Source organism: Pseudorca crassidens, chromosome 11 (genome assembly GCF_039906515.1).
Source record: "Pseudorca crassidens isolate mPseCra1 chromosome 11, mPseCra1.hap1, whole genome shotgun sequence".
Lineage (NCBI taxonomy): Eukaryota > Metazoa > Chordata > Mammalia > Artiodactyla > Delphinidae > Pseudorca > Pseudorca crassidens.
In genome coordinates, this window is record NC_090306.1 from 81,792,004 (window position 1) to 81,819,854 (window position 27,851).

At 40.6% G+C, this 27,851-nt stretch overlaps 1 protein-coding gene across 1 annotated transcript in view; it reads left to right on the forward strand.

The window, feature by feature from the left end:
- Window positions 1-1,573: 1,573 nt before the first annotated feature.
- Window positions 1,574-27,851, forward strand: part of CFAP54 (cilia and flagella associated protein 54) — a 310,761-nt gene continuing 284,483 nt past the window's right edge. The window contains exons 1-4 of the mRNA XM_067697614.1: window positions 1,574-1,902; window positions 10,583-10,688; window positions 13,744-13,887; window positions 23,885-24,056. Coding sequence (XP_067553715.1) covers window positions 1,574-1,902; window positions 10,583-10,688; window positions 13,744-13,887; window positions 23,885-24,056 — 751 coding nt within the window. The remainder of the gene's footprint in view (window positions 1,903-10,582; window positions 10,689-13,743; window positions 13,888-23,884; window positions 24,057-27,851) is intronic.

Consider the following 27,851-nt stretch of genomic DNA (forward strand, 5'->3'; position numbering starts at 1 on the left):
GAAGATGAGAAGAGCAAGAATTTACCAAGCTGATTTTTTTAAAAGGTCTATTAATACTTTTTGTAAATGCTCCAAGGATAGATTATTTCTTTAGGCCTAAATTCTTTAAAGTCTTAACATTTTTCCTGCTCACTTAAAGACAAGATAAAATCTTGATCAAAGAAGATTTCTACATCCTGATTGGAGAATTGAATTCCTTTCAGTCTGGTGTCAGAGCACCTCGCTGCTTGCCAGGAGGGTTCTTGGGCCATAATTACCTGCCTTGAAAAGCAAAATCATCATCATTTGCCTTCAAAGAATATTAGAGTATAGTACACATGACATATTAGGCCAGCCTCACAAATTAGCACAGGTCCACAGAGTCTGCAAGAAATTAGGTCAGACCTGAAAGAAATCAGGCTGTGGTCCAATAAGCTTCTTAATCTTAAATGGGAAATTGGGCTCACAGGGTGTTACGGTTACTGTCTTTATTTATTTTTAAGTTTGACAGAACCAGTAACAGTTTTCAGTGTTAAAGACCTATTTTCCTAAGCCATCAAATATTTCTGATCCTTCTCTTAGATAATTTTTGGCACTGCATAATTTATAAAGAAAGCAAGTTCTGTACTGGTTGGAAACTCATACTTTAAATATATAAGTAAACTTACTATTGCCCATAATGCAGGGAAAGAAGAACTTCCCTTGCCCCCAAATATTTCCCTCGAGGCCATAGTTTCCCCTTCAGAAGCAAAGTCTCCTAAAATCCCTGTTTAAAATGCAAAAGTCTTTAGAGAGTTAACCCTTCAAGCATTAGTACACATTAATGTCCAAAGGTTAAGGCTGAGTAAAATGCTCATGAATTTAGAATATAGTGATAATTAGGATAAAGCTGAAATACAAATGAATAAACATAGAGTAATTGTAACTACTAGACACCAAAATCATCCGCAGTTACAGACGTCAGGGTCCAAAAAGAGCGACCAGAATGGATCAGTTGCTGTCAAATATTACCCTAATTTCAATTCGACTGTTAAGCTTAGTCTTGGGGGATGGTCAACATAGCCTGTTCATTTTGAGCACAGGCTTGGGAGTCAGAAGGCTGAGACCTGGTCCCTGACCCTACGGTTTACTCTGACCTTGGTCAAATGACTAACCTCCCTAAACTCTGGTTTCTTAAACTGTGAAATGGAGATACTAATAATATCCTAAATTGTAAAGCTATAACGATGATTAAATGAAGTAAATGAGATTATGTTCCAAATGCTCAGAACAATACCTGGCACATATTAATGATCATCATTATTAAGTGGTCGAAATGGAAAAAGTATAGTTTGGATTTGTGATCCTAAGTTTCTGGCACTCCTATTCGCTCTCTGCCCAGAACCTTCTCTCCTTTCTCATCTCATACAGCGATGAGCCAGAGAGCAAAAGCACCTCAGGAGCAACATTGCTTTCTGGACCGGGTTTTTTCTTCCTTTGCCCTCCAGGGGCCGCTGTGTTTTCCCGAGAGCGCGTGGGATGCCTGGTTGCCACGAGACCGTCGCCAGGCAACCGCGTGTACACATACTCTTGGTCAGGCCCGGGTCTGGTCAACATGGCGGCGCAAGGCACCTGTTCGACCTCTCCATCCAACGTGTCTCCCACATCTGCGTCGCCGCCAGGACCGCCGCCGACCCCGCCCCCGACCTCGACTGCGATCTCAAAGTTCCCCGTGGAGTCAAAAGCGAGCTCTCTCAGCCCACAGCCTCGCTCGACCTGCCGCGAGGACTTGTTGCCCCTCGCAGTGTTTTATGGGCCGCTGGACGCTAAAAACCCACTCCTGGCCTCCTGTGAGAAGGAGATCCAGGAGTTGCTAGGCTTTATGAAGAGAAAGACGGCTTTAGCTACAACGGAGGAACAGGAGCATGAGTTCCACCGGCGTTGGTAAGCAGAGGCAGGGCTCTGGGGCGGGCGCTGTCTGGAGAAGGGCAACTCCCGGGGCCAAAGGAGGTGATGCTTTTGAGGATGCAGGTGGTGGTCCCGGAGCTGGGTCAGTGTTGCGGATTCAGAACTTGGCCAAAGGGCCCTGGAGATATAAACAAAGTTTAAGAAGTGGAGACTCATCGCTATTACAATCCTTAATTCCTGGTAAATGTATCTTGGCTTCCTGCTCGGGTCAGAATAAAAATCAACAAAGAAATGTTTCATAACTCGCCATTTCTGTTTCTGAGTGTCTTCTAATTGCTAATCCATGCCAATAAATTTTTGGCTCACTCACAGTTTTCACAACTTTCCATGTTGTGGGTACACTTTTGTATATGGAGGAAAAGGAATAACTTTGAGGTAGCTCAGGTTCATGAAAAAGTTAATTCTTGATGCCATGAAGTATGTCATTCTGTGAACATTTGTACTTTATTCCTTTTTATATTGTTACTAGGATCACAGTGACTTTCTTGATTTTGTGACTCATTTTGCACGTTTGCCTTTTTTTGGATTCTATCACCATGTTGTTATCTTGAACTGCAGACTACCTGTTTTTAAGGTTCTTTCCTGTTTGTGTTACCATCTTTCTTTCCCAGTCAAAACACACTGCAAACTGAACAGCCAGAAGTGTAGACAAGTGGCAAAGAATACCAGAATAGCCAATAGCTTCATCTTATATTTTTCATCCATGTATTTAATATGAAGAAACAGTTTTAACTTATGTTTATTATTCATTCATGCTTTTAACTACATATTTATTGAGCACCTCCTAAATATCAGGTTCTATTCCAGGAACTAGGAAAACATCAAGTTAAAAGATATACAAATTCATAGCCTCATGGAGCATGTATTCTTGTGACTACAGACAGCCACTAAACCAATATGTAAGGAAATTATTTTACAAGGAGATAAGTGCTAGGGAGAAAACTAGAGCAGGGAGGAAGATGGGTGTTATAATTTAAAGTGGGATGGCAGGGAGCATGGTCAAGGAAAGTCAGGAAAAGTGACCTTTGAGAAAGATGAGAAGATGTTATGGTAGTAAGTGATGAGGATTTCTGTAGAAAGAGTCGGCCACACAGGGAGAATGGCAAGTGTAAAGGTCCTGGGGTGGGATTGTGACTGTGGGAAGGACAGGTTTCGGGCAGAAGTGAGGGAGATGAAGAGTTTAGTTTTTAGATATATTAAGATTGAGATGTAATTCACCATACAGGCAGAGTTATTATGTAGGTAGTTGGACATTTGAGTCTGGAGGTCAGAGGAGAAGTACACTGGGATTCATCAGCATATTGATGATATTTAAGCTTTGACATTTGATGGAATAGCTAAGGGCGTGAGCATAGATGGAGAAGAGGAGGGTCCATGGACTTAACCCTGGGGCCCTCCAACATTGACAAGTTGGGAAGATAAGAAGAAACTGGCAGAGACTAAGAAGGAGGAGCTAAAGAGGTAGAGGAAAACCAGTAAGTGTGTGGTGTACTGGAAGCCAAGTAGAGAAAGTGTTTTAAGAAGGAAGGAATGATCAATCAACTGTGGCAAATCATGCTGATGGGCCAAGTAAGATGAGAACCAAGAATTGACTAAGGAAAGCACATTACGTAGCTAAGCTACATATATTTATATTGAAAATGTTTCTGTTTCGGTGACTTAGATAGCAGTTTATCTTCCCATCTCCACTACCAACATTCCAGTTCAAACCGTCACCATCTCAAATTTTCCCTGCAGCTACTTGAGTCTCAAATCTATCCTTCACATAGCAGTCAGGGTAACCTTTATAAATAAATCACCCACTCCCCTATCTAAAGACTTTTGTTTCCCTTTGCTTTTAGAATAAAATTAAGAGTACTTCTGGTGTCTTCCATGGTCTGAGGCTCTGGCCTTGCCTGCCTCTCTCATCTCAGCTCATCCCTCACTTCTGTCTCAGGACTTTATAGGGAAACAGATCCTTCTGTTTCTCACCCCAGGGACTTTATATTTGATGCCTCCTTTGTCTGAAATGTTCTTTTCTTAACTTTTCAAATATCTGGCTCCTTCTCTTCTTTCAGGTCTTAGCTCAGTTGTTACCTCCTTAGAGTGGCCTTTCATATCAAATGCAGTTTCACCCATCAATTTATACTTGTATTTATTTCTTTTCTTGTGTACTGTCTATCTCCCTGATTAGAATGTGTAAGCTCCCTGATGACGATGAGCCTCTTTTTCATTGCTCTAACACCTACCCTGAGGGTTGGGACATAGTGAACATTCAGTGAATATTTGGCATTGAAAGAATTCAAGAATTACCCTTGCATTCTCAATAATTGCAGACCTGGGTCAACTGGTAAGTACAGTATCTGCCCCATCTTTAAACAGAGAGTCACAAACATTAAGGATTGACATGGACCTTTGCCCTCTAACCTCTCACATATTTAGCCATTTATTTACAGAATAATTTTTTATTGAGTGCCTACTATATGCCAGGGCCTGCACTAGTCATGGGTTATACAGTGATAAACAAAATAGATATGGGAATCTGTGCTCATAGAGAGAGGGAGATAGGCTTTTAATGAGTCACTAAGTCAACGCACAAAAAAGGGCTATGAAGAAGCTACTGAGAGCTTATATGTGCCAGGTATTGCACTAAGTGCTGGGGATACAGCAACGAACCAGACAAAAATCCCTGCTCTCTTGGTGCTTATATTCTAGAGGGGTAAATAGACAATAAACATATAAAAGAAGTAATTTTATGGTGACCTAGAAAATGATAAATGCTAGGGAGAAAAAGAGAGGAAGGGTTATGGAGTGGGAGACAGGAGGTTACAATTTTCAATAAGGTGGTTGGAGTAGATAACACTTGAGCACAGGCTTAACGGCAACACAGTGGAGACCTGCCTTCAAAGGAATGGTGAGGGAGGTGACATTAAGCTGAGATTAGAAGGATGCTGGCAGTAGGGCTTCCCTGGTGGCGCAGTGGTTAAGAATCTGCCTGCCAATGCAGGGGACACGGGTTCGAGCCCTGGTCCAGGAAGATCCCACATGCCACGGAGCAGCTAAGCCCGTGCGCCACAACTACTGAGCCTGTGCTCTAAAGCCCACAAGCCACAACTGCTGAGCCCGCATGCCACAACTGCTGAAGCCCGAGCGCCTAGAGCCTGTGCTCTGCAACGAGAAGCCACTGCAATGAGAAGCCCTCGCACCACAATGAAGAGTAGCCCCTGCTCGCCACAACTAGAGAAAGCCCGTGCCTGGCAGTCAACCAGCAAGGAGAGAGGATAAACAGAGGGAACAAGCATGTGGGACGATCTTGGCAGGAAAGAGTCGGGGGCCTTTGGAGGAATGGACAGAGGCCTGTCTAGCACAGTGTGGAGAGTGTGGGTGCAGTGGTATGAGATGAGATTAGAAGAGTAGGTAGGGCTGTGGAAGGTTTTAGAGGCCATTTATAGAGTCTGCATTTATTCCAAATGCAATGGGAGACCATTGCCTAGTTTTTGGCAAAGAAGTAACCTTATGTGATTGTTGTTTTAAAATATTTTGGTGACTTTGTCCAAATGGGGCAATGATGGCAATGTGGAGACCAGTCAGGAGTACAGGAGGTAGGAGCTGCTTTTATAACATATTTGACAGATGGTTATTTTTTAAAATCCAAAATTGTTTCTTTTTATAACTATAGGAACTTCTGTAAGCATAAAAGTTCATTTTATCTAAAATATAGATTTTTTTTTTTTTTCGGAACGCGGGCCTCTCACTGTTGTGGCCTCTCCTGCTGTGGAGCACAGACTCCCGACGCACAGGCCCAGTGGCCATGGCTCACGGGCCCAGCCGCTCCATGGCATGTGGGATCCTCCCGGACCGGGGCACGAACCCGCGTCCCCTGCATCGGCAGGCGGACTCCCAACCACTGCACCACCAGGGAAGCCCCTAAAATATAGATTTTGATCATATCAGCAATGTCCTTAAATTTACAGTGTGATATATTTAGAGTGTGATATATTTTAAAGGTATGCTTTTGTTATAAGCACATAAAATTTTGATATTCTGTTTATACAGTTATGATTTTTGTTTTAGAAAATTCTAAGTATCCAACAGCAACTATAAGCAAATAGCAAACCAAAATATATTAACATTCTTTTCTTAAATGATGTACATTACATAGTATGTATTATATTTTCCGTATTTAATTATTATGTAAGCCATTCCCAATGAGCAGTCTTAACTTGAACTTATGGTACACTTTAAAAAAAAATTCTCTTATTATATAACCTTGATTGATTTAACGAAGCTGGTATTTTTCTTTTATGAGTAACAAACCTACTCATCATTATCTCATCTGTAAGGTTTGGAAGAATTAACTCTTTCATCTACATAATTTAAGAATTCTATCAAGACTTGGTGAATTTCTTGGATTCATTATATTTATTCTAATACTATAGCATTTCATGAAGCAGCAAATGAACGTGAAAAGGGTAAAACAAACAAACAAAGCAAAACACATTTACCTTTTTAAACTTCTATGGGCTGTATTTGCCACACTCTTTATTTGGCATGGTTATTTACTACATGGTACATGTATATATTTTCCTACCCCTAAATATTATTAATCAGTCCATGAAGGTAGGAGTACCCTGTACCCCCTCTTCCCTTGTCACTCAGTCATTATCATTTAATTACCTGAATGAATTAATTGACATGTTTTTGTTGAGGTTGTTCCATTAATACCCCAACATGTACATGGTAAATATTGATACTAGAGCCATCTTCAGTCCTTAAGTTTAGCTTCCTGTCTGTATTAGTCAGCTTGGGCTACTAATTACTAACTAGTAATTACTAATTAGTCAGTTTGGGCTGCCGTAACAAAATACCATAGACTGGGTGGCTTAAGCAACAGAAATTTGTTTTCTCACAGATCTGGAGGCTAAAAGTCCCAGACAAGGGTCTGGCAGGATCAGTTTCCAGTGAGAGCTCTCTTCCTGGCTTGCAGATGTCCACTTTGTTCTCATATAGCCTTTCCTCTGTGCAAGCACAGAGAGACAGAGACGGGGCTGTGGGGGGGAGGCGGTTAGAGAGACAGAGAGAGAGAGAGAGAGAGAGAGAGAGAGAGAGAAAGAGAGAACAAGCTCTCTGGTGTCTCTTTTTAGAATGGATTAATCCCAGTGGACTAGGGCCCCACCCTTATGACCTCATTTAACCTTAATTACTTCCTTAGAGTCTCCCTCTCCAAATACAGCTACACTGTGGATTAGGGCTTCAACATATGAATTTTGAGGGGACGCACACATTCAGTCCATAACACCATTCTTTTCTAGAAATTTATGAGATAGGATTGGACGACTGCTAAGAGAAATTTGGATTTTTCCTAGAAGCATTAATAATTTCCGAGAGAGGGGGAAGGAGTAAATATTAACTAAATGAGTGAACAAAACAGGCAGTGATCTGCTACCCTTTGAATTCTGATCAGAAACCATGTAGGAAGCATAGCCCTAAACTAACTGGGTATTTGAACCCTGGAACTCTCTATAGAAAAGCAAAAAAAATAAGAACAAGGAATTATTTTCCCTAGTCGTTTATATTCATTCATTCATTCTTTCAACAAATATGTATTGAGTACTGACATATACTAGACATTCACTACTCTTGGGGGCTGGGCAATGAATAATATACGTGAGGTCCTTGCCCTCAGGGAGTTCATATTCCAGAGGACCGGAAGGCCCAGTAATATACTGGCTACGAGCATAGATGCACCCTGCCTCAGTTTCATCAACTGTATATTTTGGATACTAATATTACCCATCTCAGTTGTTATGAAAATGAAATGAAAAATATTCATGTTGGCAAAAGACCCAGAATAGGCAAAACAATACTGAAGAAGAACAAAGTTGGAGGACTGACACTACCTGACTTCAAGACTTACTATAAAGCTACACTAACCAAGACAGCGTGGTATGACAAAAGAATGGACAAATAGATCAAAGGCACAGAATAAAGAGCCCAGACTGACATAAATATAGTCAACTGGTCTTTCACAAAGGAGTAATGGCAATACAATGGAGCAAAGACAGTCTTTTTAACAATAGTGCTGGAACAACTGGACATACACATGTGAAAAATTGAATCTAGACACAGACTTTTACACCCTTCCCCAAAATTAACTCAAAATGGATCACAAACCTAAATGTTGTATGCTGTAAAACTCCTAGAAGATAATGTAGGAGAAATCTAGATGACCGTGGGTTTGGCAATGACTTTTAAGATACAACACCAAAGGCATAATCCATGAAAGAAAGAACTGATAAAATGGACTTCATTAAAATAAAAAATTTCTGCCCTGTGAAAGACACTGTCAAGCGAATGAAAGCCAAGCCACAGACTGGGAGAAAATACTTGCAAAAGACATATCTGATAGGACTACTATCCAAAATATACATAGAACTCTAGAAACTCAGCGTTAGGAAAACAAACAACCTGATTTAAAAAACGAGCCAAAAACCTTAACAGACATCTACCCAAGGAAGATATACAAATGGCAAATAGATATATGAAAAGATGCTATAAATCGTATGTTATCAGGAAGATGCAAGTTAAAACAATGAGATGCCACTACACACCTATTAGAATGACCAAAATCCAGAACAATGAGAACACCAAATGCTGACAAGGATGTGGGTCAATAGGAAAATTCTCATTCACTGCTGGTGGAAATGCAAAGAGGTACAGCCACTTTTGAAGACAGCTTGATGTTTTCTTACAAAACTGAACACACTCTTACCATATAATCCAGCAGTTGTGATCCTTGGTATTTACCCAAAGGAGTTGAAAACTTATGTCCATATGAAAATCTGCACATGGATGTTAATAGCAGCTTTACTCAAATTGCTAAGACTAGGATGCAAACAAGATGTCTCTCAGTAAGTAAACTGATAAACTGTGGTATATACAGACAATGGAATATTATTCAATGCTAAAAGAAAATGAGCTATCAGGCCATGGAAAAAACATGGGTGAATCTTACATGCAGATTACTAAGTGAAAGAAGCCAATCAGAAAATGCTACATATATATAATTCCAACTATATGACATTTTGAAAAAGGCAAAACTATGGAGAGAGTAAAAAGTTCAATGGTTGCCTGGGGTTAGTGGGGAAGGAGTGATGAACAGGCAGAGCACAGACGATTTTTAGGGCAGGGAAACTACTCTGTATGATACAATGGCGGATACATGTCATTATACATTTGTCCAAACCCATAGAATGGACAACACCAAGGATATACACTAACGTAAACTATGGACACTGGGTGATAATGATGTGTCAGTGTAGGTTCATTAATTGTTAACAAATGTACCACTTTGGTGGGTGATGTTGATAATGGAGGAGGCTGTGCCTGTGCGGGAGACGAGGGTATACAGGGAATCGCTATACTTTCTGCTCAGTTTTTCTGTGGACTTAGAACTACTCTAAAAAATAAAGTCAATTTAAAAAAATGCATACAAAGAGTATAGTCCCAATGTTCATAGCAGCAGTATTTATAATAGCTAAGATATGGAAACAACCTGTGTCCTTCAACAGATGAATGGATAAAGAAGATGTGATACACACACACACACACACACACACACACATGTGCACACACACACAGTGGAATATTACTCAGCCATAACAAAGAATAAAATCTTGCCATTTGCAACAACATGGATAGACTTGGAGGGCATTATGCTAGGTGAAAGAAGTCAGAGAGAATGACGAATACTGTATGATATCACTTATATGTGGAATCTAAAAAATACAACAAACTAGTGAATATAACAAAAAAGAAACAGACTCCTAGACATAGAGAACAAACTAGTGGTTTGTTCTAGAAGGGGGGAGGGGAAAGATGGAGGTAGGGGATTAAGAGGTACAAACTACTATGTATAAAATAAATAAGCTACAAGGATATATTGTACAGCACAGGAAATATAGTCAATATTTGATAGTAACTATAAATGGAGTATAGCCTTTAAAAATTGTGAATCACTATGTTGTACATCTAAAACATATAATATTATAAATCAACTATACCCCAATAAAAATAGTAAAATTAAAAAAATAAAATCATTAAAAATGCATATAAAGAACTATCAGTGCTTGGTATAAAGGAAACAATACTTTTAACCATAATTACGTTTATCAATAATTAGACATTAACAATAAAGCACATTAAAAAGAGCATGGACTTCCCTGGTGGCGCAATGCTTAAGAATCCTCCTGCCAATGCAGGGTACATGGGTTCAAGCCGTGGTCTGGGAAGATCCCACATGCCGCGGAGCAACTAAGCCTGTGCACCACAACTACTGAGCCTGCGCTCTAGAGCCCACGAACCACAACTACTGAAGCCCGTGTGCCACAACTATTGAAGCCCGGGCGCCTAGAGCCCCTGCTCCCCAATGAGAAGCCACCGCAATGAGAACCCCACGCACCACAACGAAGAACAGTCCCCAATCCTTGCTCGCTGCAACTAGAGAAAGCCTGTGCTAAGCAAGGAAGACCCAACGCGCCCAAAATACATAAATTTATAAAAAACCCCACCTGAATACCTAAAAAAAAAGAGCACAAGGTAAGTTTTTAAGGATTGCTTGCTAATTTAGGTTTCCTGCTGACTTTGAGGATATCATTTTACTTTATGATTTTTACAGTGCCACCTCTTTGTTTAATATCTGGACCAAATACGCCCCCCGGCTGCCAGCTGCCTATTACAACGAAAAGCTTCTGAAGGTTGGAGATAGACTTTGTGAAATGAAAGTAAGTACCTCCGGAGTAGAAAGAGCCCAAATGAAACTCATTTGCCTAATTATTATCCTTTTGATACCATTCCTATTTTACATGATTTGATTTTTTTTCTTAGAAATATATAAGGGAATACATACAAATTTTAATGAGGCACAGTAGCCAAAAAAGTGTTCACTCTAAAATTTTGTGGTTGGGATTCTCCAGAGGTGAGAGATTCCTTAACAGAAAGACGGTTGGCGGAGCATATGCACAGCCCCTAGTTAACAGAGGGTGTGGTAGGCGCCCGACAGGAAATGCTGAGTCATCATGTTCCTACCTTACACAAAGGAGCCCAGACACCACTTCCTGTTGTTTTTCACATGGCTGGCCTTGCCCAGCAGACAGCTCTCATAGCTTCTGGCCTTGCTGCTATGTTGCTTGCTTCCAGGTGCCTTGTTTTAATGACTTTCAGCTCCTTCTTTACATTTTGCTGTACGTATCAGTAATTACAGCGGTCATTCCATACATACCCTGTTTCTTGCTCAGTGTTGTATTCCAACCGAGTTTGTGCCCTTTTTCTAGTTCTATATCAATGCGGAAGTATTGGATTGCTGTGGATTCATGGACTTAGTTTGGTAAGACCACACCATGGCTGGGTTTTCAGTGAACGAAAATGTGAATTTTCCCCCTAAGGTCTGGCACAGGCCCAAATTTTTCAAATTAAATATGAGCCTTTGGCACACGTGGGATCCTTGGACCAAGAGTTATTTTATACAAAGTGATTTTACGCCAGACACCAGCAGTATTCAGTCTGTTATCGAGCCAGGTCCATTTTCCCCATGCAGAGAGAGCCAAATGCCGAGCCGCTGAGGTTTGCAGCAGAGAAAGAGTTTATTCACAAGGCAGCCAAGCGAAGAACGAGTTTCAGATCCGCCTCCCTTAAGGCGAGGGAGTTGGGATATTTACGAGATATAAGCAGAGTGGTTTTAGGCACGGGGAAAGATGACTGGCGGTAGGGAAAATGGTGAGGTAGTCGGTGTTCTGCGCAGGTGCATCTGGGCTACGTGCTTCTGTGTATTCAAAATGGAGGCGTTTAGCAGGACCGGAGGGCGGAGTTTTCCAGCCTCTGACGTCAAAAGGTCATTCAAGGGACACCTGCGCAGGCCCAGTTTTAGGGTCGGTGGTCCCAACCAGCCCCAGCCGGCTCGCCGTGGGCAAAAGCTGACTCCAAGTTCCTGTGAAACGGCTGAGCTGAGTGAAGCTGGGAAGTTATGCAATTTAAGAGAGGAAAAAAGAAAGAGGGAAAAACAAAACAAAACTACAGCGGGCTTAATCAGTGAAGGTAGTTCACAAACTTCTTTCTTTCCTTCCTTTCCAAGCCGTTCCCTTATCTGTTCTGTAAGACAAGCTTACGAATTTCTATTTGTCATGAGCTGCTGTTAACTCCGTGGGGGCAGTTTCAAGTCTCCTTAATCTACAGTTTCTCAGCTTCATTTCCCTCCTCCATTTCTATTTTCTGGACTTGAATCTTTTTGGTCTGGGAGGGAAAGTTACCAAATAGAGGCTAAGATGTGGAGGAACTTTCATAAGGAAGCACTAAGATATATTTTCTGCTGCCGAAATTAGAGAATCATCTTAGCTCCATGTAATTGGACCATACGGAATTTGGAAAACCACAGAAAAAAGCCCCAGGTGAGATCCAACTTGTAAGCTATATTCATGTGAAGTGGAATAATAGTTTTGACCAGAATTAGAGGCGTGCCCCCCCCCCCATTTTTTATGCTTCTTCTCCACATAATAAGAAGCTGGTGATACACAGCCCAGTTTGGGGTGGTTTGAGGAGTATCCAGGTGGGTGGAGGGAAGAAGAAGGAGCATTTTACAGGTTGATAAAGCAAGTTGATGTTGGATAGTGGCTAAGAATTCAGAATATTTCAGGTAAGATATTTACAAATTTACTTAGAGGAACAAAGAAAAGGTTTTAACTACTTTTCAGTGATGGGAAAGTGGGCCGGTAAAGGTATTTGTAATCCTGGAAACAAACTTGAGTGGTTACTTTGGTTTCTAGAATCTAGTTTTATTTTAGTTACAGTAGAACTCATCTTGTTGGACCACGCTTGTTTTGAACCTAGATTTGAATTCATTACATGAATCAAGTTAGAGCGAAAAGATTCAGAATTAATTAGTGAGCAAGTAACAAACAAGTCAATAGAAATAGAAACAAAACAGCGTTTGACTGTGGTGCCTCCTGAGGGGCGAGGTCACCCAATAGGCAGTTCACACCCAGGGCAGCTGCTTTTCCTGGAAACACAGTTGCAGGGGAGGAAGCAGAGAAAGGGTTGCAGCTGAGTCATATGTAAAACCCTGCTCACATCCACCGCCCTGAAACTCTCCAGGTCAACTGTGCCCCGTGGGCTTCAGAAATGAGGCATCTGACTTTGTAATTGGAATGTAAGCATGAATTAGAACTAACAAGAATCATAGCATCTTAGATTTTTTTGATTCATCCTGATATAATTTAAGAGACTGTTGACAGATGAGCCAGCTTATCCCCTGCATTTTTCTCTTCTCCTTTCTTTCCTTCCTTCCTTTTTTCTCCCTCCCTTCTTTTCTCCCTCCTTCCCCCTTTTGTCCCTCCCTTTCTGCCCTCTCCTACTCTTTCTTTTTTGGAGCTTAGGAGGTATCAGAGAAGCAGGGCTGGTTATACAACTCCTCTACCTCTCTCACTGAGTTTGTGGGTTACCATGATCTGTGGAGGTTAAACCTTTGGTTTTTGAGTATATCCAGGTTATTACCACACACAGTGCCCTGGTGACTATTCCCATCTTTGAGGTCATGATGGTCTCATCTCATAATTGGCTTGTTGTGAGGAGAATTAAATGAAATAATGCACATGCATTGCCAAGCACAATGTCTGTTAAGTTTGTGTTTGGAAATAGTAGTGATAATGGTGTCATGGTGATAGTAATAGCGGTGATAGTAATAATCAACATTGACACTATTAAGAATAATATGAATATTACCTAATTTTAATAATGATAAGCAAAAGGATATTTTGAAACCTTCATCAAGTCCTCTTTTTATTTCAGGAATATAAATTGGCCCTTTTACAGTGCTATGGGAGATATCTTCAGCAGTTCAGCATCAACTTTGACGAGAATAAAGCAGATGTGAACCAATTCAAAAGCGTCTTTTTTCCAAAAGGCTTTGAAGACAAAAGTGCTGCGCATACGGTAAGATGAAAGCAGTAGCTAAAATAGCTACCATTTATGATTATGCAATAGGCTGTCCTTTGCTTGACAGCTTCAAAATGTCTTTCATTTGCTTAGCATGGTATTTACTTGTGTGCTGTAAGTTACTTAATAAATATTTTCTGTGCTGGATGAGAAAGTGCACTTATTAAATTTTGTAAAGATGCTTTGGAGATTGTGTCACTATAATCACTTATTCATCCAGGAGACAGTATTTATTATTATTATTATAACTCGTATTGGTAGAATGCTTTTAGTCTACAAAGTACTTTAGAAAACATTGGATCCTCACAATAACTCTATGAGTTAGATACTGTTATTATCCCTATTGTACAAGAGAGAAAACGAAAGCTAATCACACAGTATAATAAGTAGTGGCTCTGGAGAGGAAACAGATCTTTTGATACAAAAGAAATTTTATGCTTTTTTCTACTATACCAGTATTATTATGTTAATTGCTACCAATGAGTCACTGGTGGAGCAGTTACCATGTGCTAGGTAGTCTTCTAAATGCATTACATGAATTGCTATCTTGCAGCCTCATTGCAGTCCTAAGAGACGGGTACTATTATGCCTCTTTTACAGATGAAGAAACTGAGGCTTACTGGAGAGTGAGAAATCCAGCCCTCTTAAAGCAGTGGGCAGAGCTGGTGTTTGAACCCTAATCAGTCTGACTGCAAGGCTATGTTATTCCAAATTTAATGATCATTCTAGGCCTTGGAAACAACATGTGGTTTAATAAGCAGAAAAGATCAAGCATCTTTGAAGGCACATTCAGTTTGCCTGTAACGTAGGTGCATGAATGAGGATACTGCGCAATGTGAGTGGGTGCTTAAGTTGTATGGCGGGGACGGGTGGGCATCCTGATACCAACAAATAATTCTTGGGACACCAGGTGAATGTCCTACAGTTCAACTCTATTCTGACTATCTACCCAGAGACAGTGTCAGATCCCACAGGTTGAGGGATCTGTCGTACAAAACCACCCCCTCCCACTTCAGATGCCAGTCGCAAGCTCAGGTCATCACCTGTAATTCTGACTGACTGGCTATAAATCAGAGGTTCCCGCGACCCCCTCCTTGGGCCAGATAATTTGCTGCAGTGGTTCACAGAACTCGTGGAAACATTTTACTTACTAGATTATAGGTTTATTATAAAAGGATATAATATAACTCAGCAACAGCCAGAGGGAAGAGATACATAGAGCAAGGCGTGGGGAAAGGGTGCGGGGCTTCAGTGGCCTCTGCAGACACACCACTCTCCCAGCACCTCCACCTGTTCATCACGCTGGAAGCTTCCCAAGCCCCATCCTTCTGGGTTTTTATGGAGGATTCATAGCATACGCATGATTGATTGAATCATTGGCCATTGGTGATAGATTCAACTTCCAGCCCTTCCCCCCTTCCCTGGAGGTCAGGGGCTGGGACTCAAAGTGCTAAACCTCTAATCACATGGTTGGCTCCACAGGCAGCTAACCTCCATCCTTAGACACTTTACAAAAGTACCTCATGAACATAGCAGAACATATCTTTGTCACTCTTAACACTTAGGAAATTCCAAGGGTTTTCGGAGAGCTAGGAACTGTGGATGAAGACCAGATACATATGAGAAATATATTTTGAACAACTGAATGACCAAATCCATATTTCTTATAAACTATAATATCTCAGTGCCCCATTGGGAAGAGTGCTGAATGAAAAGTTTGAATTTTTAAGGCCCCTCCTGTATCACCCTGATCCAGGCTTCCGTATCTCTCTCTTACACTGTTGAATTATTCTGCTTCCATTTCCACTCAGCCTCCCTAGCTGTGAAACCAACTACATGGTGGCTAGAAATAGCTTACATGTATCCAAGCACGAAGTCTGCCTGGTAGAGTAAGGCTCATTTGTGTTACTAAGACTCTCCACTCCCAGTAGTACTGATGATTCTCTAGCCAAAATCTCTCTTCTGAACTCATCTATCCAGTTAACATCATAAAGATCTCACACTCGTCGTGTCCAAAACTGAACTCATCTTTTTTTCTTCCATAATTGGCTCCAGCCAGTAACCCAAGCAGGAAAGTGTTGCAGACCTCTCTGCTCTTTTACCTCCCACTTCTTTTTTTTTTTTTTTAACATGTTTATTGGAGTATAATTGCTTTACAATGGTGTGTTAGTTTCTGCTGTATAATAAAGTGAATCAGCTATACATAAACATATATTCCCATATCTCCTCCCTCTTGTGTCTGCCTCACCCTCCCTATCCCACCCCTCTAGGTGGTTACAAAGCACCAAGCTGATCTCCCTGTGCTATGTGGCTACTTCCCACTAGCTATCTATTTCTCATTAGGTAGTGTATATATGTCCATGCCACTCTCTCACTTCGTCCCAGCTTAGCCTTCCCCCTTCCGTGTCCTCAAGTCCATTCTCTACGTCTGCATCTTTTTTCCCGTCCTGCCCCTAGGTTCTTCAGAACATTTTTTTTTTTTTTAGGTTCCATGTATATGTGTTACCATATGGTATTTGTTTATCTCTTTCTGACTTACTTCACTCTGTATGACAGTCTCTAGGTCCATCCACCACACTACAAATAATTTAGTTTCTTTTTATGGCTGAGTAATATTCCATTGTATATATGTACCACATCTTCTTTATCCATTCATCTGTTGATGGACACTTAGGTTGCTTCCATGTCCTGGCTATTGTAAATAGAGCTGCAGTGAACATTGTGGTATATGACTCTTTTTGAATTATGCTTTTCTCAGGGTATATGCCCAGTAGTGGGATTGCTGGGTCATATGGTAATTCTATTTTTAGTTTTTTAAGGAACCATCATACTGTTCTCCATAGTGTCTGTATCAGTTTACATTCCCACCAACAGTGCAAGAGGGTTCCCTTTTCTCCACACCCTCTCCAGCATTTATTGTTTGTAGATTTTTTTTTTTTTTTTGGGGAGGGTACGCGGGCCTCTCACTGTTGTGGCCTCTCCTGTTGCGGAGCACAGGCTCCGGACGTGCAGGCTCAGTGGCCATGGCTCACGGGCACAGCCGCTCCGCAGCATGTGGGATCTTCCCGGACCGGGGCACGAACCTGTGTCCCCTGCATTGGCAGGCGGACTCTCAGCCACTGCGCCACCAGGGAAGCCCTGTTTGTAGATTTTTTGATGCTGGCCATTCTGACTGGTGTGAGGTGATACTTCACTGTAGTTTTGATTTGCATTTCTCTCATGATTAGTGATGTTGAGCATCCTTTCATGTGTTTGTTGGCAATCTGTATATCTTCTTTGGAGAAATGTCTATTTAGGTCCTCTGCCCATTTTTGGATTGGGTTGTTTGTTTCTTTGATATTGAGCTGCATGAGCTTGCCTGTATATTTTGGAGATTAATCCTTTGTCAGTTGCTTTGTTTGCAAATATTTTCTCCCATTCTGAGGGTTGTCTTTTGGTCTTGTTTATGGTTTCCTTTGCTGTGCAAAAGCTTTTAAGTTTCATTAGGTCCCATTTGTTTATTTTTGTTTTTATTTCCATTTCTCTAGGAGGTGGGTCAAAAAGGATCTTTCTGTGATGTATGTCATAGAGTGTTCTGCCTATGTTTTCCACTAAGAGTTTTATGGTGTCTGGTTTCACGTTTAGGTCTTTAATCCATTTTGAGTTTATTTTTGTGTATGGTGTTAGGGAGTGTTCCAATTTCATTCTTTTGTATGTAGCTGTCCAGTTTTCCCAGCACCACTTACTGAAGAGGCTGACTTCTTTCTCCATTGTATATTCTTGCTTCCTTTATCAAAGATAAGGTGACCATATGTGTGTGAGTTTATCTTTGGGCTTTCTATCCTGTTCCATTGATGTATATTTCTGTTTTTGTGCCACTACCATACTGTCTTGATTACTGTAGCTTTGTAGTATAGCCTGAAGTCAGGAAGACTGATTCCTCCAGCTCTGTTTTGCTTTCTCAAGATTACTTAGGCTGTTAAGGGTCTTTTATGTTTCCATACAAATTGTGAAATTTTTTGTTCTAATTCTGTGAAAAATGCCATTGGTAGTTTGATAGGGATTGCATTGAATCTGTAGATGGCTTTGGGTAGTATAGTCATTTTCACAGTGTTGATTCTTCCAATCCAAGAGCATGGTATATCTCTCCATCTCTTTGTATCAGTTTTAATTTCTTTCATCAGTGTCTTATAGTTTTCTGCATGCAGGTCTTTTGTCTCCTTAGGTAGGTTTACTCCTAGGTATTTTATTCTTTTTGTTGCAACGGTAAATGGGAGTGTTTCCTCAATTTCTCTTTCAAATTTTTCATCATTAGTGTATAGGAATGCAAGAGAATTCTGTGCATTAATTTTATGTCCTGCTACTTTACCAAATTCATTGATTAGCTCTAGTAGTTTTCTGGTAGCATCTTTGGGATTCTCTCTATATATAGTATCATGTCATTTGCAAACAGTAACAGCTTTACTTCTTTTCTGATTTGGATTCTTTTTATTTCTTGTTCTTCTCTGATTGCTGTGGCTAAAACTTCCAAAACTATGTTGAATAATAGTGGTGAGAGTGGGCAACCTTGTCTTCTTCCTGATCTTAGTGGAAATGATTTCAGTTTTTCACCATGGGGAATGATGTTGTCTGTGGGTTGGTCATATATGGCCTTTATTATGTTGAGGTAAGTTCCTGCTATGCCTACTTTCTGGAGAGTTTTTATCATAAATGCATGTTGAATTTTGTCAAGTTTTTTCTGCATCTGTTGAGATGATCGTATGGTTTTTCTCCTTCAGTTTGTTAATATGGTGTATCACATTCATTGATTTGCGTATACTGAAGAATCCTTGCATTCCTGGGATAAACCCCACTTGATCAAGGTGTATGATCCTTTTAATGTGCTGTTGGATTCTCTTTGCTAGTATTTTGTTGAGGATTTTTGCATCTATGTTCATCAGTGATATTGGCCTGTAGTTTTCTTTTTTTGTGACATCTTTGTCTGGTTTTGGTATCAGGGTGATGGTGGCCTCGTAGAATGAGTTTGGGAGTGTTCCTCTCTCTGGTATATTTCGGTATATTTTCGGAAGAGTTTGAGAAGGCTAAGTGTTAGCTCTTCTCTAAATGTTTGAAAGAATTCGCCCATCTGGTCCTGGGCTTTTGTTTGTTGGAAGATTTTTAATCACAGTTTCAATTTCAGTGCTTGTAATTGGTCTGTTTATATTGTCTATTTCTTCCTGGTTCAGTCTTGGGAGGTTGTGCTTTTCTAAGAATTTGTGCATTACTTCCATTCCTTGTCCCTTTTATTGGCATATAGTTGCCTGTAATAATCTCATAATCCTTTGTATTTCTGCAGTGTCAATTGTTACTTCTCCTTTTTCATTTCTAATTCTGATGAATTGAGTCTTCTCCCTTTTTTTCTTAATGAGTCTGGCTAACGGTTTATCAATTTCGTGTATCTTCTCAAAGAACCAGCTTTTAGTTTTATTGATCTTTGCTATTGTTTCCTTCATTTCTTTTTTATTTATTTCTAATCTGATCTTTATGATTTCTTTCCTTCTGCTACCTTTGGGGTGTTTTGTTCTTCTTTCTCTAATTGCTTTAGGTGTAAGGTTAGGTTGTTTATGTGAGATGTTTGTTGTTTCTTGAGGTAGGATTGTATTGCTATAAACTTCCCTCTTAGAACTGTTTTTGTTGCATTCCATAGGTTTTGGGTCATCGTGTTTTCATTGTCATTTGTTTCTAGGTATTTTTTAATTTCCTCTTTGATTTATTCAGTGATCTCTTGGTTATTTAGTAGTGTATTGTTTAGCCTCCATGTGTTTATATTTTTTACAGATTTTTTCCTGTAATTGGTATCTAGTCTCATAGCATTGTCAGAAAAGATACTTGATATGATTTCTGTTTTCTTAAATTTACCAAGGCTTGATTTGAGACCCAAGATATGATCTATCCTGAAGAATGTTCCATGAGCACTTGAGAAGTGTATTCTGTTGTTTTTGGGTGGAATGTCCTATAAATATCAATTAAGTCCATCCTGTTCAATGTATCATTTAAAGCTTGTGTTTCCTTATTTATTTTCATTTTGGATGATCTATCCATTGGTGAAAGTGGGGTTTTAAATTCCCCTACTATGATTGAGTTGCTGTCGATATCCCTTTTTTTTTTTTTTTTTTTTTTTGTGGTATGCAGGCCTCTCACTGTTGTGGCCTCTCCCGTTGCAGAGCACAGGCTCTGGACGTGCAGGCTAAGCAGCCATGGCTCACGGGCCTAGCTGCTCCGCGGCATGTGGGATCTTCCCAGACTGGGGCACGAACCTGTGTCCCCTGCATCGGCAGGTGGACTTGCAACCACTGCGCCACCAGGGAAACCCCTGTTGATATCCATTTTAATGGCTGTTAGCATTTGCCTTGTGTATTGAGGTGCTCTTATGTTGGGTGCATAAACATTATAGTTGTTACATCTTCTTGGATTGATCCCATGATCATTATGTAGTGTCCTTCTTTGTCCCTTGTAATAGTCTTTATTTTAAAGTCTATTTTGTCTGATATGAGAATTGCTACTCCAGCTTTCTTTTGATTTCCATTTGCATGGAATATCTTTTTCCATCCCCTCATTTTCAGTCTGTATGTGTCCCTAGGTCTGAAGTGGGTCTCTTGTAGACAGCATATATACGGGTCTTGCTTTTGTATCCTTTCAGCCAGTCTATGTCTTTTGGTTGGAGCATTTATTCCATTTACATTTAAGGTATTTATCGATATGTATGTTCCTGTTACCATTTTCTCAATTGTTTTGGGTTTGTTATTGTAGGTCTTTTCCTTCTCTTGTGTTTCCTGCCTAGAGAAGTTCCTTTAGCATTTGTTGTGAAGCTGGTTTGGTGGTGCTGAATTCTCTTAGCTTTTGCTTGTCTGTAAAGGTTTTAATTTCTCTGTTGAATCTGAATGAGATCCTTGCTGGGTAGAGTAATCTTGGTTGTAGGTTTTTCCCTTTCATCACTTTAAATATGCCCTGCCAGTCCCTTCTGGCTTGTAGAGTTTCTGCTGAAAGATCAACTGTTAACCTTATGGGGATTCCCTTGTATGTTATTTGTTGCTTTTCCCTTGCTGCTTTTAATATTTTTTCTTTGTATTTAATTTTTGATAGGTTGATTAATATGTGTCTTGGTGTGTTTCTCCTTGGATTTATCCTGTATGGGACTCTCTGTGCTTCCTGGACTTGTTTAACTATTTCCTTTCCCATATTAGGGAAGTTTTCAACTGTAATCTCTTCAAATATTTTATCAGTCCCTTTCTTTTTCTCTTTTTCTTCTGGGACCCATAAAATTCAAATGTTGGTGCCTTTAATGTTGTCACAGAGGTCTCTGAGCCTGTCCTCAATTCTTTTCATTCTTTTTTTCTTTATTCTGCTCTGCAGTAGTTATTTCCATTATTTTATCTTCCAGGTCACTTGTCTGTTCTTCTGCTTCAGTTATTCTGCTATTGATTCCTGCTAGAGAATTTTTAATTTCATTTATTGTGTTGTTCATCATTGTTTGTTTGCTCTTTAGTTCCTCTAGATCCTTGTTAAACATTTCTTGTATTTTCTCGATTCTCTTTCCAAGATTTTGGATCATCTTTACTCTCATTACTCTGAATTCTTTTTCAGGTAGACTGCCTATTTCCTCTTCATTTGTTTGGTCTGGTGGGTTTTTACCTTGCTCCTTCATCTGCTGGGTATTTCTCTGTCTTCTTGTTTTGCTTAACTTACCGTGTTTGGTGTCTCCTTTTCGCAGGCTGCAGGTTCATAGTTCCTGTTGTTTTTGGTGTCTGCCCCCAGTGGGTAAGGTTGGTTCAGTGGGTTTTGTAGGCTTCCCGTTGGAGGGGACTGGTGCCTGTGTTCTGGTGGATGAGGCTGGATCTTGTCTTTTTGGTGGGCAGGACTGCATCTGGTGGTGTGTTTTGGGGTGTCTGTGACCTTATTATGATTTTAGGCAGCCTCTCTGCTAATGGGTGGGGTTGTGTTCCTGTCTTGCTAGTTGTTTGCCATGGGGTGTCCAGCCCTGCAGCTTGCTGGTCATTGAGTGAAGCTGCGTCTTAGCATTGAGATGGAAATCTCTGAGAGAGCTTTCTCACCGTTTGTTATTACATGAGGCTGGGAGGTCTCTGGTGGACCAGTGTCCTGAACTTGGCTCTCCCACCTCAGAGGCTCAGGCCTGATACCTGGCCAGAGCACCAAGACCCTGAGCACACAGCAGGCTGAGAGGCTTGTCTGCTCACCCACCTGGGCGGGTCGGGGCCTTGGGTCGGGGCTTTGGAGGTCAGATCCCAGGGAGAGGACTCTTACCTCTCATTTCTGATTGTTCACTAAACCCCACTGCCTCAGGCAAGGCTTAAATCTTCCCATTCTTTTTATCCCCCCTTTCAGAGCTCCATTTCAGGACTCTTTTTTCTTTTTTTTTAACATCTTTATTGGAGTATAATTGCTTTACAGTGGTGTGTTAGTTTCTGCTTTAAAACAAAGTGAATTAGTTATATATATACATATATGCCCGTATCTCTTCCCTCTTGCGTCTGCCTCCCTCCCACCCTCCCTATCCCACTCCTCTAGGTGGTCACAAAGCACCGAGCTGATCTCCCTGTGCTATGCGGCTGCTTCCCACTAGCTATCTGTTTTACATTTGGTAGTGTATATACGTCCATGCCTCTCTCTCACTTTGTCCCAGCTTACCCTTCCCCCTCCCCATATCCTCAAGCCCATTCTCTAGTAGGTCTGTGTCTTTATTCCCGTCTTACCTTCATGACCTTCTTTTCTTCTTAGATTCCATATATATGTGTTAGCATACGGTATTTGTTTGTCTCTTTCTGACTTACTTCACTCTGTATGACAGACCCTACGTCCATCCACCTCACTACAAATAACTCAGTTTCGTTTCTTTTTATGGCTGAGTAATATTCCATTGTATATAAGTGCCACATCTTCTTTATCCATTTATCTGTCCATGGACACTTAGGTTGCTTCCATGTCCTGGCTATTGTAAATAGAGCTGCAATGAACATTGTGGTACATGACTCTTCTTGAATTATGGTTTCTCAGGACAACCTCAGAGGCCTTTGATCTCTCCTAGCTCCTGCATGTAGCTTTGTCTTCCATCTGCTTTGCATCTTTCACACTTTTGTCAGAATTAATTTCTAAAGTGTAAATCAAATAATTGTACTCCATTGCTCTTTGGATTTGTCCTTTTGCCGTAGTCCATATTCCTTGCAATGGTGTGGAAGCTCTCCATGTTCTGACCATGGACCACCTCTATAGCCTAATTTATCTTAAACCTTCTCATCCAACTTTAAAAAAGACTTTCAAATCAGTGACCACAGCAAGCACCTCAAGCATTCCTAACACTGTGTGTGCCTGGAACACTTTTCCCTCTGTCAAGAGCCTTGTCTTCGTCATCTTTGACTCCCTGTTGCTTAGCGTGTGGCAAACAGAGGTGGTCAGCAAACATTTGCTGAAGGAATTGTGTAAATGGTAATAATTACATCTGAATTAATATGTTAACATGCCATTGTGGGGCTTTACAAAAATTGATTCAATTCTATATTCTTGGAAGTAGGATTTTGTACTTTTTTTTTTGCTTTTGAAAATTTTTTTGACCAAGGAAAGGTGATCTTAACTAAATGAATGCTTTGAAGAAACCTATTTTACCGTGTTTCTTTCCATATGTTAGTCCAATAAGGCTGCTGTAACAAAAATCCAGAGGTTGGATGGCTTAAACAACATTTATTGCTCACAGTTCTGGAGACTGGGAAATGCATGATCAGGGTGCTGGAAAATTCAGTGTCTGATAAGGGCCTGATTCCCCCTGTGTCCCCATATGGCAGACGGCAAGGTTGCAACATATAAATTTTGGGAGGACACAAACATTCAGTCTATTGACCTCTACTAATTTATTGAATCAGTTAAGAAGAATCGTTTCCATTTTAGTTTTGTACATTTTAAGAAGTGCTTTCCTAAGTTGCATACACGTTATTTATATTCTTTTTCTTTTCCTCATGTGTTTCAGTTTCATGCTTTAAGTGGCAGAAATATTTGCAACTACCAGCTGGTCTGTGACAGTGACATGAACCTGCAGAATAAAGAATCTGTGGCCCGGTGTCTGCATATCTTGTCCTCCTTAAGGCTCATCATGCAGGTGGCTTTGCCACAGGAGCAACTTTGCTGGATTATATTCAATGGTATATGTCAGTGTCTTTTATTTTTCATTGTGTCTTTCAGAAAGGTATTTAAATACTGAGTTTGACGGTGACTTGATTACCTTGTGATTTAAAACATGTTCATTTCCTCTTAGGGGCAAGACGGGAATAAAGATGCAGACCTACTAGAGAATGGACTTGAGGATATGGGGAGGGGGAAGGGTAAGCTGGGACAAAGTGAGAGAGTGGCATGGACATATATACACTACCAAACGTAAAATAGATAGCTAGTGGGAAGCAGCCACATAGCACAGGGAGATCAGCTCGGTGCTTTGTGACCACCTAGAGGGGTGGGATAGGGAGGGTGGGAGGGGGGAGGCAGACGCAAGAGGGAAGAGATATGGGGACATATGTATATATATATAACTGATTCACTTTGTTATAAAGCAGAAACTAACACACCCTTATAAAGCAATTTAATAAAGATGTTATTTCCTAATAGGATACTTGCGGGCTTTTTTACATTTTTATTATATTTCAGTTTGTCCTTACGAGGAGGGACTTATACAGCATGTCTGTGGATTTTCTGCTCAAGGGAGGGTCAGAGGCTGTGGGGATAATCAGTTTCACATATATACAAAATAGGGACCACAGTTAGTAAGTAAATATAAATGGGGAAGGATCGGAGGACAGGTTAGATCGTTTCTAAGCATCATGCGTTTATTGGTCCTCTCCATGAACACTTCGGCCAATGACCAGGGCTTCCTATGCATCAGCCTTCTTGTCCTGCTTGATTTTGAGTGAGGAGCTCTGAGAATGTGCATGTATGTATGTGTATAGTGTATTTACATACATATATATGCATCGTACAGATACACATATGTACATGTATATGCATTATATATGTATTATATATGTTTCATGAAATGAATCTTATCTATCAAAATGTAGCATTTGTTTTTTCCTTTTAAGACTTACAATTTAAATTCAACTAAAATTCTCTTTAAAGTTACAATTTGAAGTTACGATGAGTCGCCTGATGAGTCGCCTACAGTATTGTTTTCTGGATAACATATTCCTGAAAGAAAAGTAATAAGAGTGTGTTCTGTGTGTCTAAGACCAGGGCAAAATAACCTGGAAGAAAACATATTGGATTTTCTCTCATCCATGGCAACTGACAGTACATTTCCTAGCCTTTTACTTCCTTGATCTCCCCAAATAATTTGACATTTTGATTGTAATTAGACCTTACATTTGCTACCAGAGGTAAGGCTGACTCTGGAAGACATTTTTCAGTCCAGTGATTGTTAAGCTTTTGGGCCTCCTCATCCTCAGAGTTGCCACGGCTGTCTCTGCACCTGGACTCCTCACACATCTTGGCAGGGATTGAACAGGCAGAGCTTCTGTACTCAGGAAGGAGTGATAGGCCTGAGGGTTGGGCCCTGCAGTCAGGCTTTGCTTGAAAGGTGGAAATGATGCACCTGTCTGAAACCCTTTTCAGATCACACACAAAACCCCCCAATATTCTTAAAAAAAAAAAGGCTGAACGATTTCTGTATCTTCTACATCCTTTTTCTGGTGTGTGCTTTTTCCTTATACATATGACATCGTGTTCTAGATTTTATCCTGTTTCCTAAATAGTTTTCAGCTCAGCACTATGGTTTTAGAATCTAGCCGTGTTGCTATATGTAAACCTAGTTTGTTAACTCTGCCTGCTGAATTGTATTTGGCAGATAGCTATGCACCCGTAGGGATGGGTACCTGGTTTGCCCTGCCTCTCTAACTGCACAAATAATTCTGCAGTGAATATCCTTGCCTCTGTCCTTTTATAGACCTGTGTGAGAGTTTTCTGGGACTTATGCCCAGGAGTGAGGTTCCTGGATTGTGGGAGATATATATACTTAGTGTCATTAACTGCTGTTCCTGTTTTAGTTAATTCATCTCAAACTTATTAAGTGCCAGGCATTGTTCTAGATGCTAGGGATACAGTAGTGGACGACAGACAAAAACCCTGTTCTCAGGCTTACATAATGCTTCAGGGAGATGATGAACAAGTCAAGACTAAGTGATGTATCAGATGGTGATGAGTGCTGTGGAGGAAAGTAGAGCCGAGAAAAAGGGGTTAGGGAGAGCACTGGCTGGGCTGGGGCTGGGCTGCAAGTTTATTTTATTTTTTAAAAAAGATTTATTTATTTTATTTTAATTTTTTGGGCTGCATTGGGTCTTCGTTGCTGCACACAGGCCTTGTCTAGTTGCGGTGAGTGGGGGGCTACTCTTTGTGATGGTGCGCGGGCTTCTCATTGCGGTGGCTTCTCTTGTTGTGGAGCACGGGCTCTAGGCACACGGGCTTCAGTAGTTGTGGCATGAGGGCTCAGTAGTTGTGGCTCGCGGGCTCTAGAGCTCAGGCTCAGTAGTTGTGGTGCACAGGCTTAGTTGCTCCGCAGCATGTAGGATCTTCCCACACCAGGGCTCGAACCCATGTCCCCTGCATTGGCAGGCAGATTCTTAACCACTGTGTCACCAGGGAAGTCCCGGGCAGCAGTTTTAAGTGGAATGGTCATGGTAGGCCTCACCTGAGATGAGATGCCGTTGGAGTAAACACCTGACTGAGACATCTGGGTGTTTGGGGGAAGGGCATTCCAACTGGGAGGTTAACAAGTGCAAAGAGCTTGTAGTTTTAAAACTTTGGAATTTAAGTCACGAAAAAATAAATTGACCTGCAGTCAGTTTCTCAAAATACATTTGACCTTTCCAGTTAGATGTTAACACTCTTTTAATTGACTATTATACACACACACCCTTGTTTTTAAGACATTTAACCAGTCTTCGTTCTTTCACAAAATCTAACTGGGTAAATGAATGTTGGATAACATCTGACATCTCAACTAACCTGAACCCAACTCATTTGAACCCTCAAATAGTCAAGATTATTTTGGTGGTGGCTATCTTAGATGAAAAGGAGTCACGTGACAAGGCAATAAACTCTGTATTAGGGATTTGGTTAAAAATCAAACCAACTCGCAAAGATAGCCTGAGAACGTAAAGGTTTAGTCTGTGCTCCGTTTTGTACCATGTACTCTCTCCATCGGGCTCCTGCCATGGAATCTGTGAGCCAGGCCAAGATCCTGAACCATCAGAGAAGGATTCTGTTATAGTCAGGGTGCACTAGGGCTGCAAAGGTTAAAGGCACATCTTTGAAATACAGAGGGCCCTTGTTATTCTTGAGGGCGGTCTCCTGGGGCTTTCTGAAATCCCACAGCTCCCACTGCTGAATGTTTGGGCTTCTGGCTTACACCTGAATCACGTGTTTTGTGGAGAGTCATGTGTTTCCTATGCATATCCTTACTTGGTGACTTTTTTTTTTTTCCCCCTGAAAACACAGTTACACAGTTGGGTCAACAAAGCCAAGTCGAGATGAGAATGCGGAGCTTGAGCTCTTACTAGCTGAGTGGTTTTTTCCCCCAGTGGATCTTACATGAGATAAACAACTCTCTGTCATGGGAGCAGGCACACTAAGAATGTGGGGGACTTGTATTCTCTGTGAACTTTATGGTACTTTAAGTGTTTAAGATTCTATTCAGTACTTTTTGGTCACTGATTTGTGTAATGTTTATTATGCTTGCAGATGTATTTTAATCAAGGGATGTGTGTTTTGGAGCAGATGCTGTTTTCTCAGAAGCTTTTAAAGTTTAAACGTGAACATAGGATTTGGAATTGTTGAATTTTGGTGGTTATGAATTTTAGATGAGATATTTTATAGAAAATATTTAGATTGATTGTCATTATAATTACATGCCTTTTTAAAGCATGGTATTATACTGTTTTTTGGGTTATGTT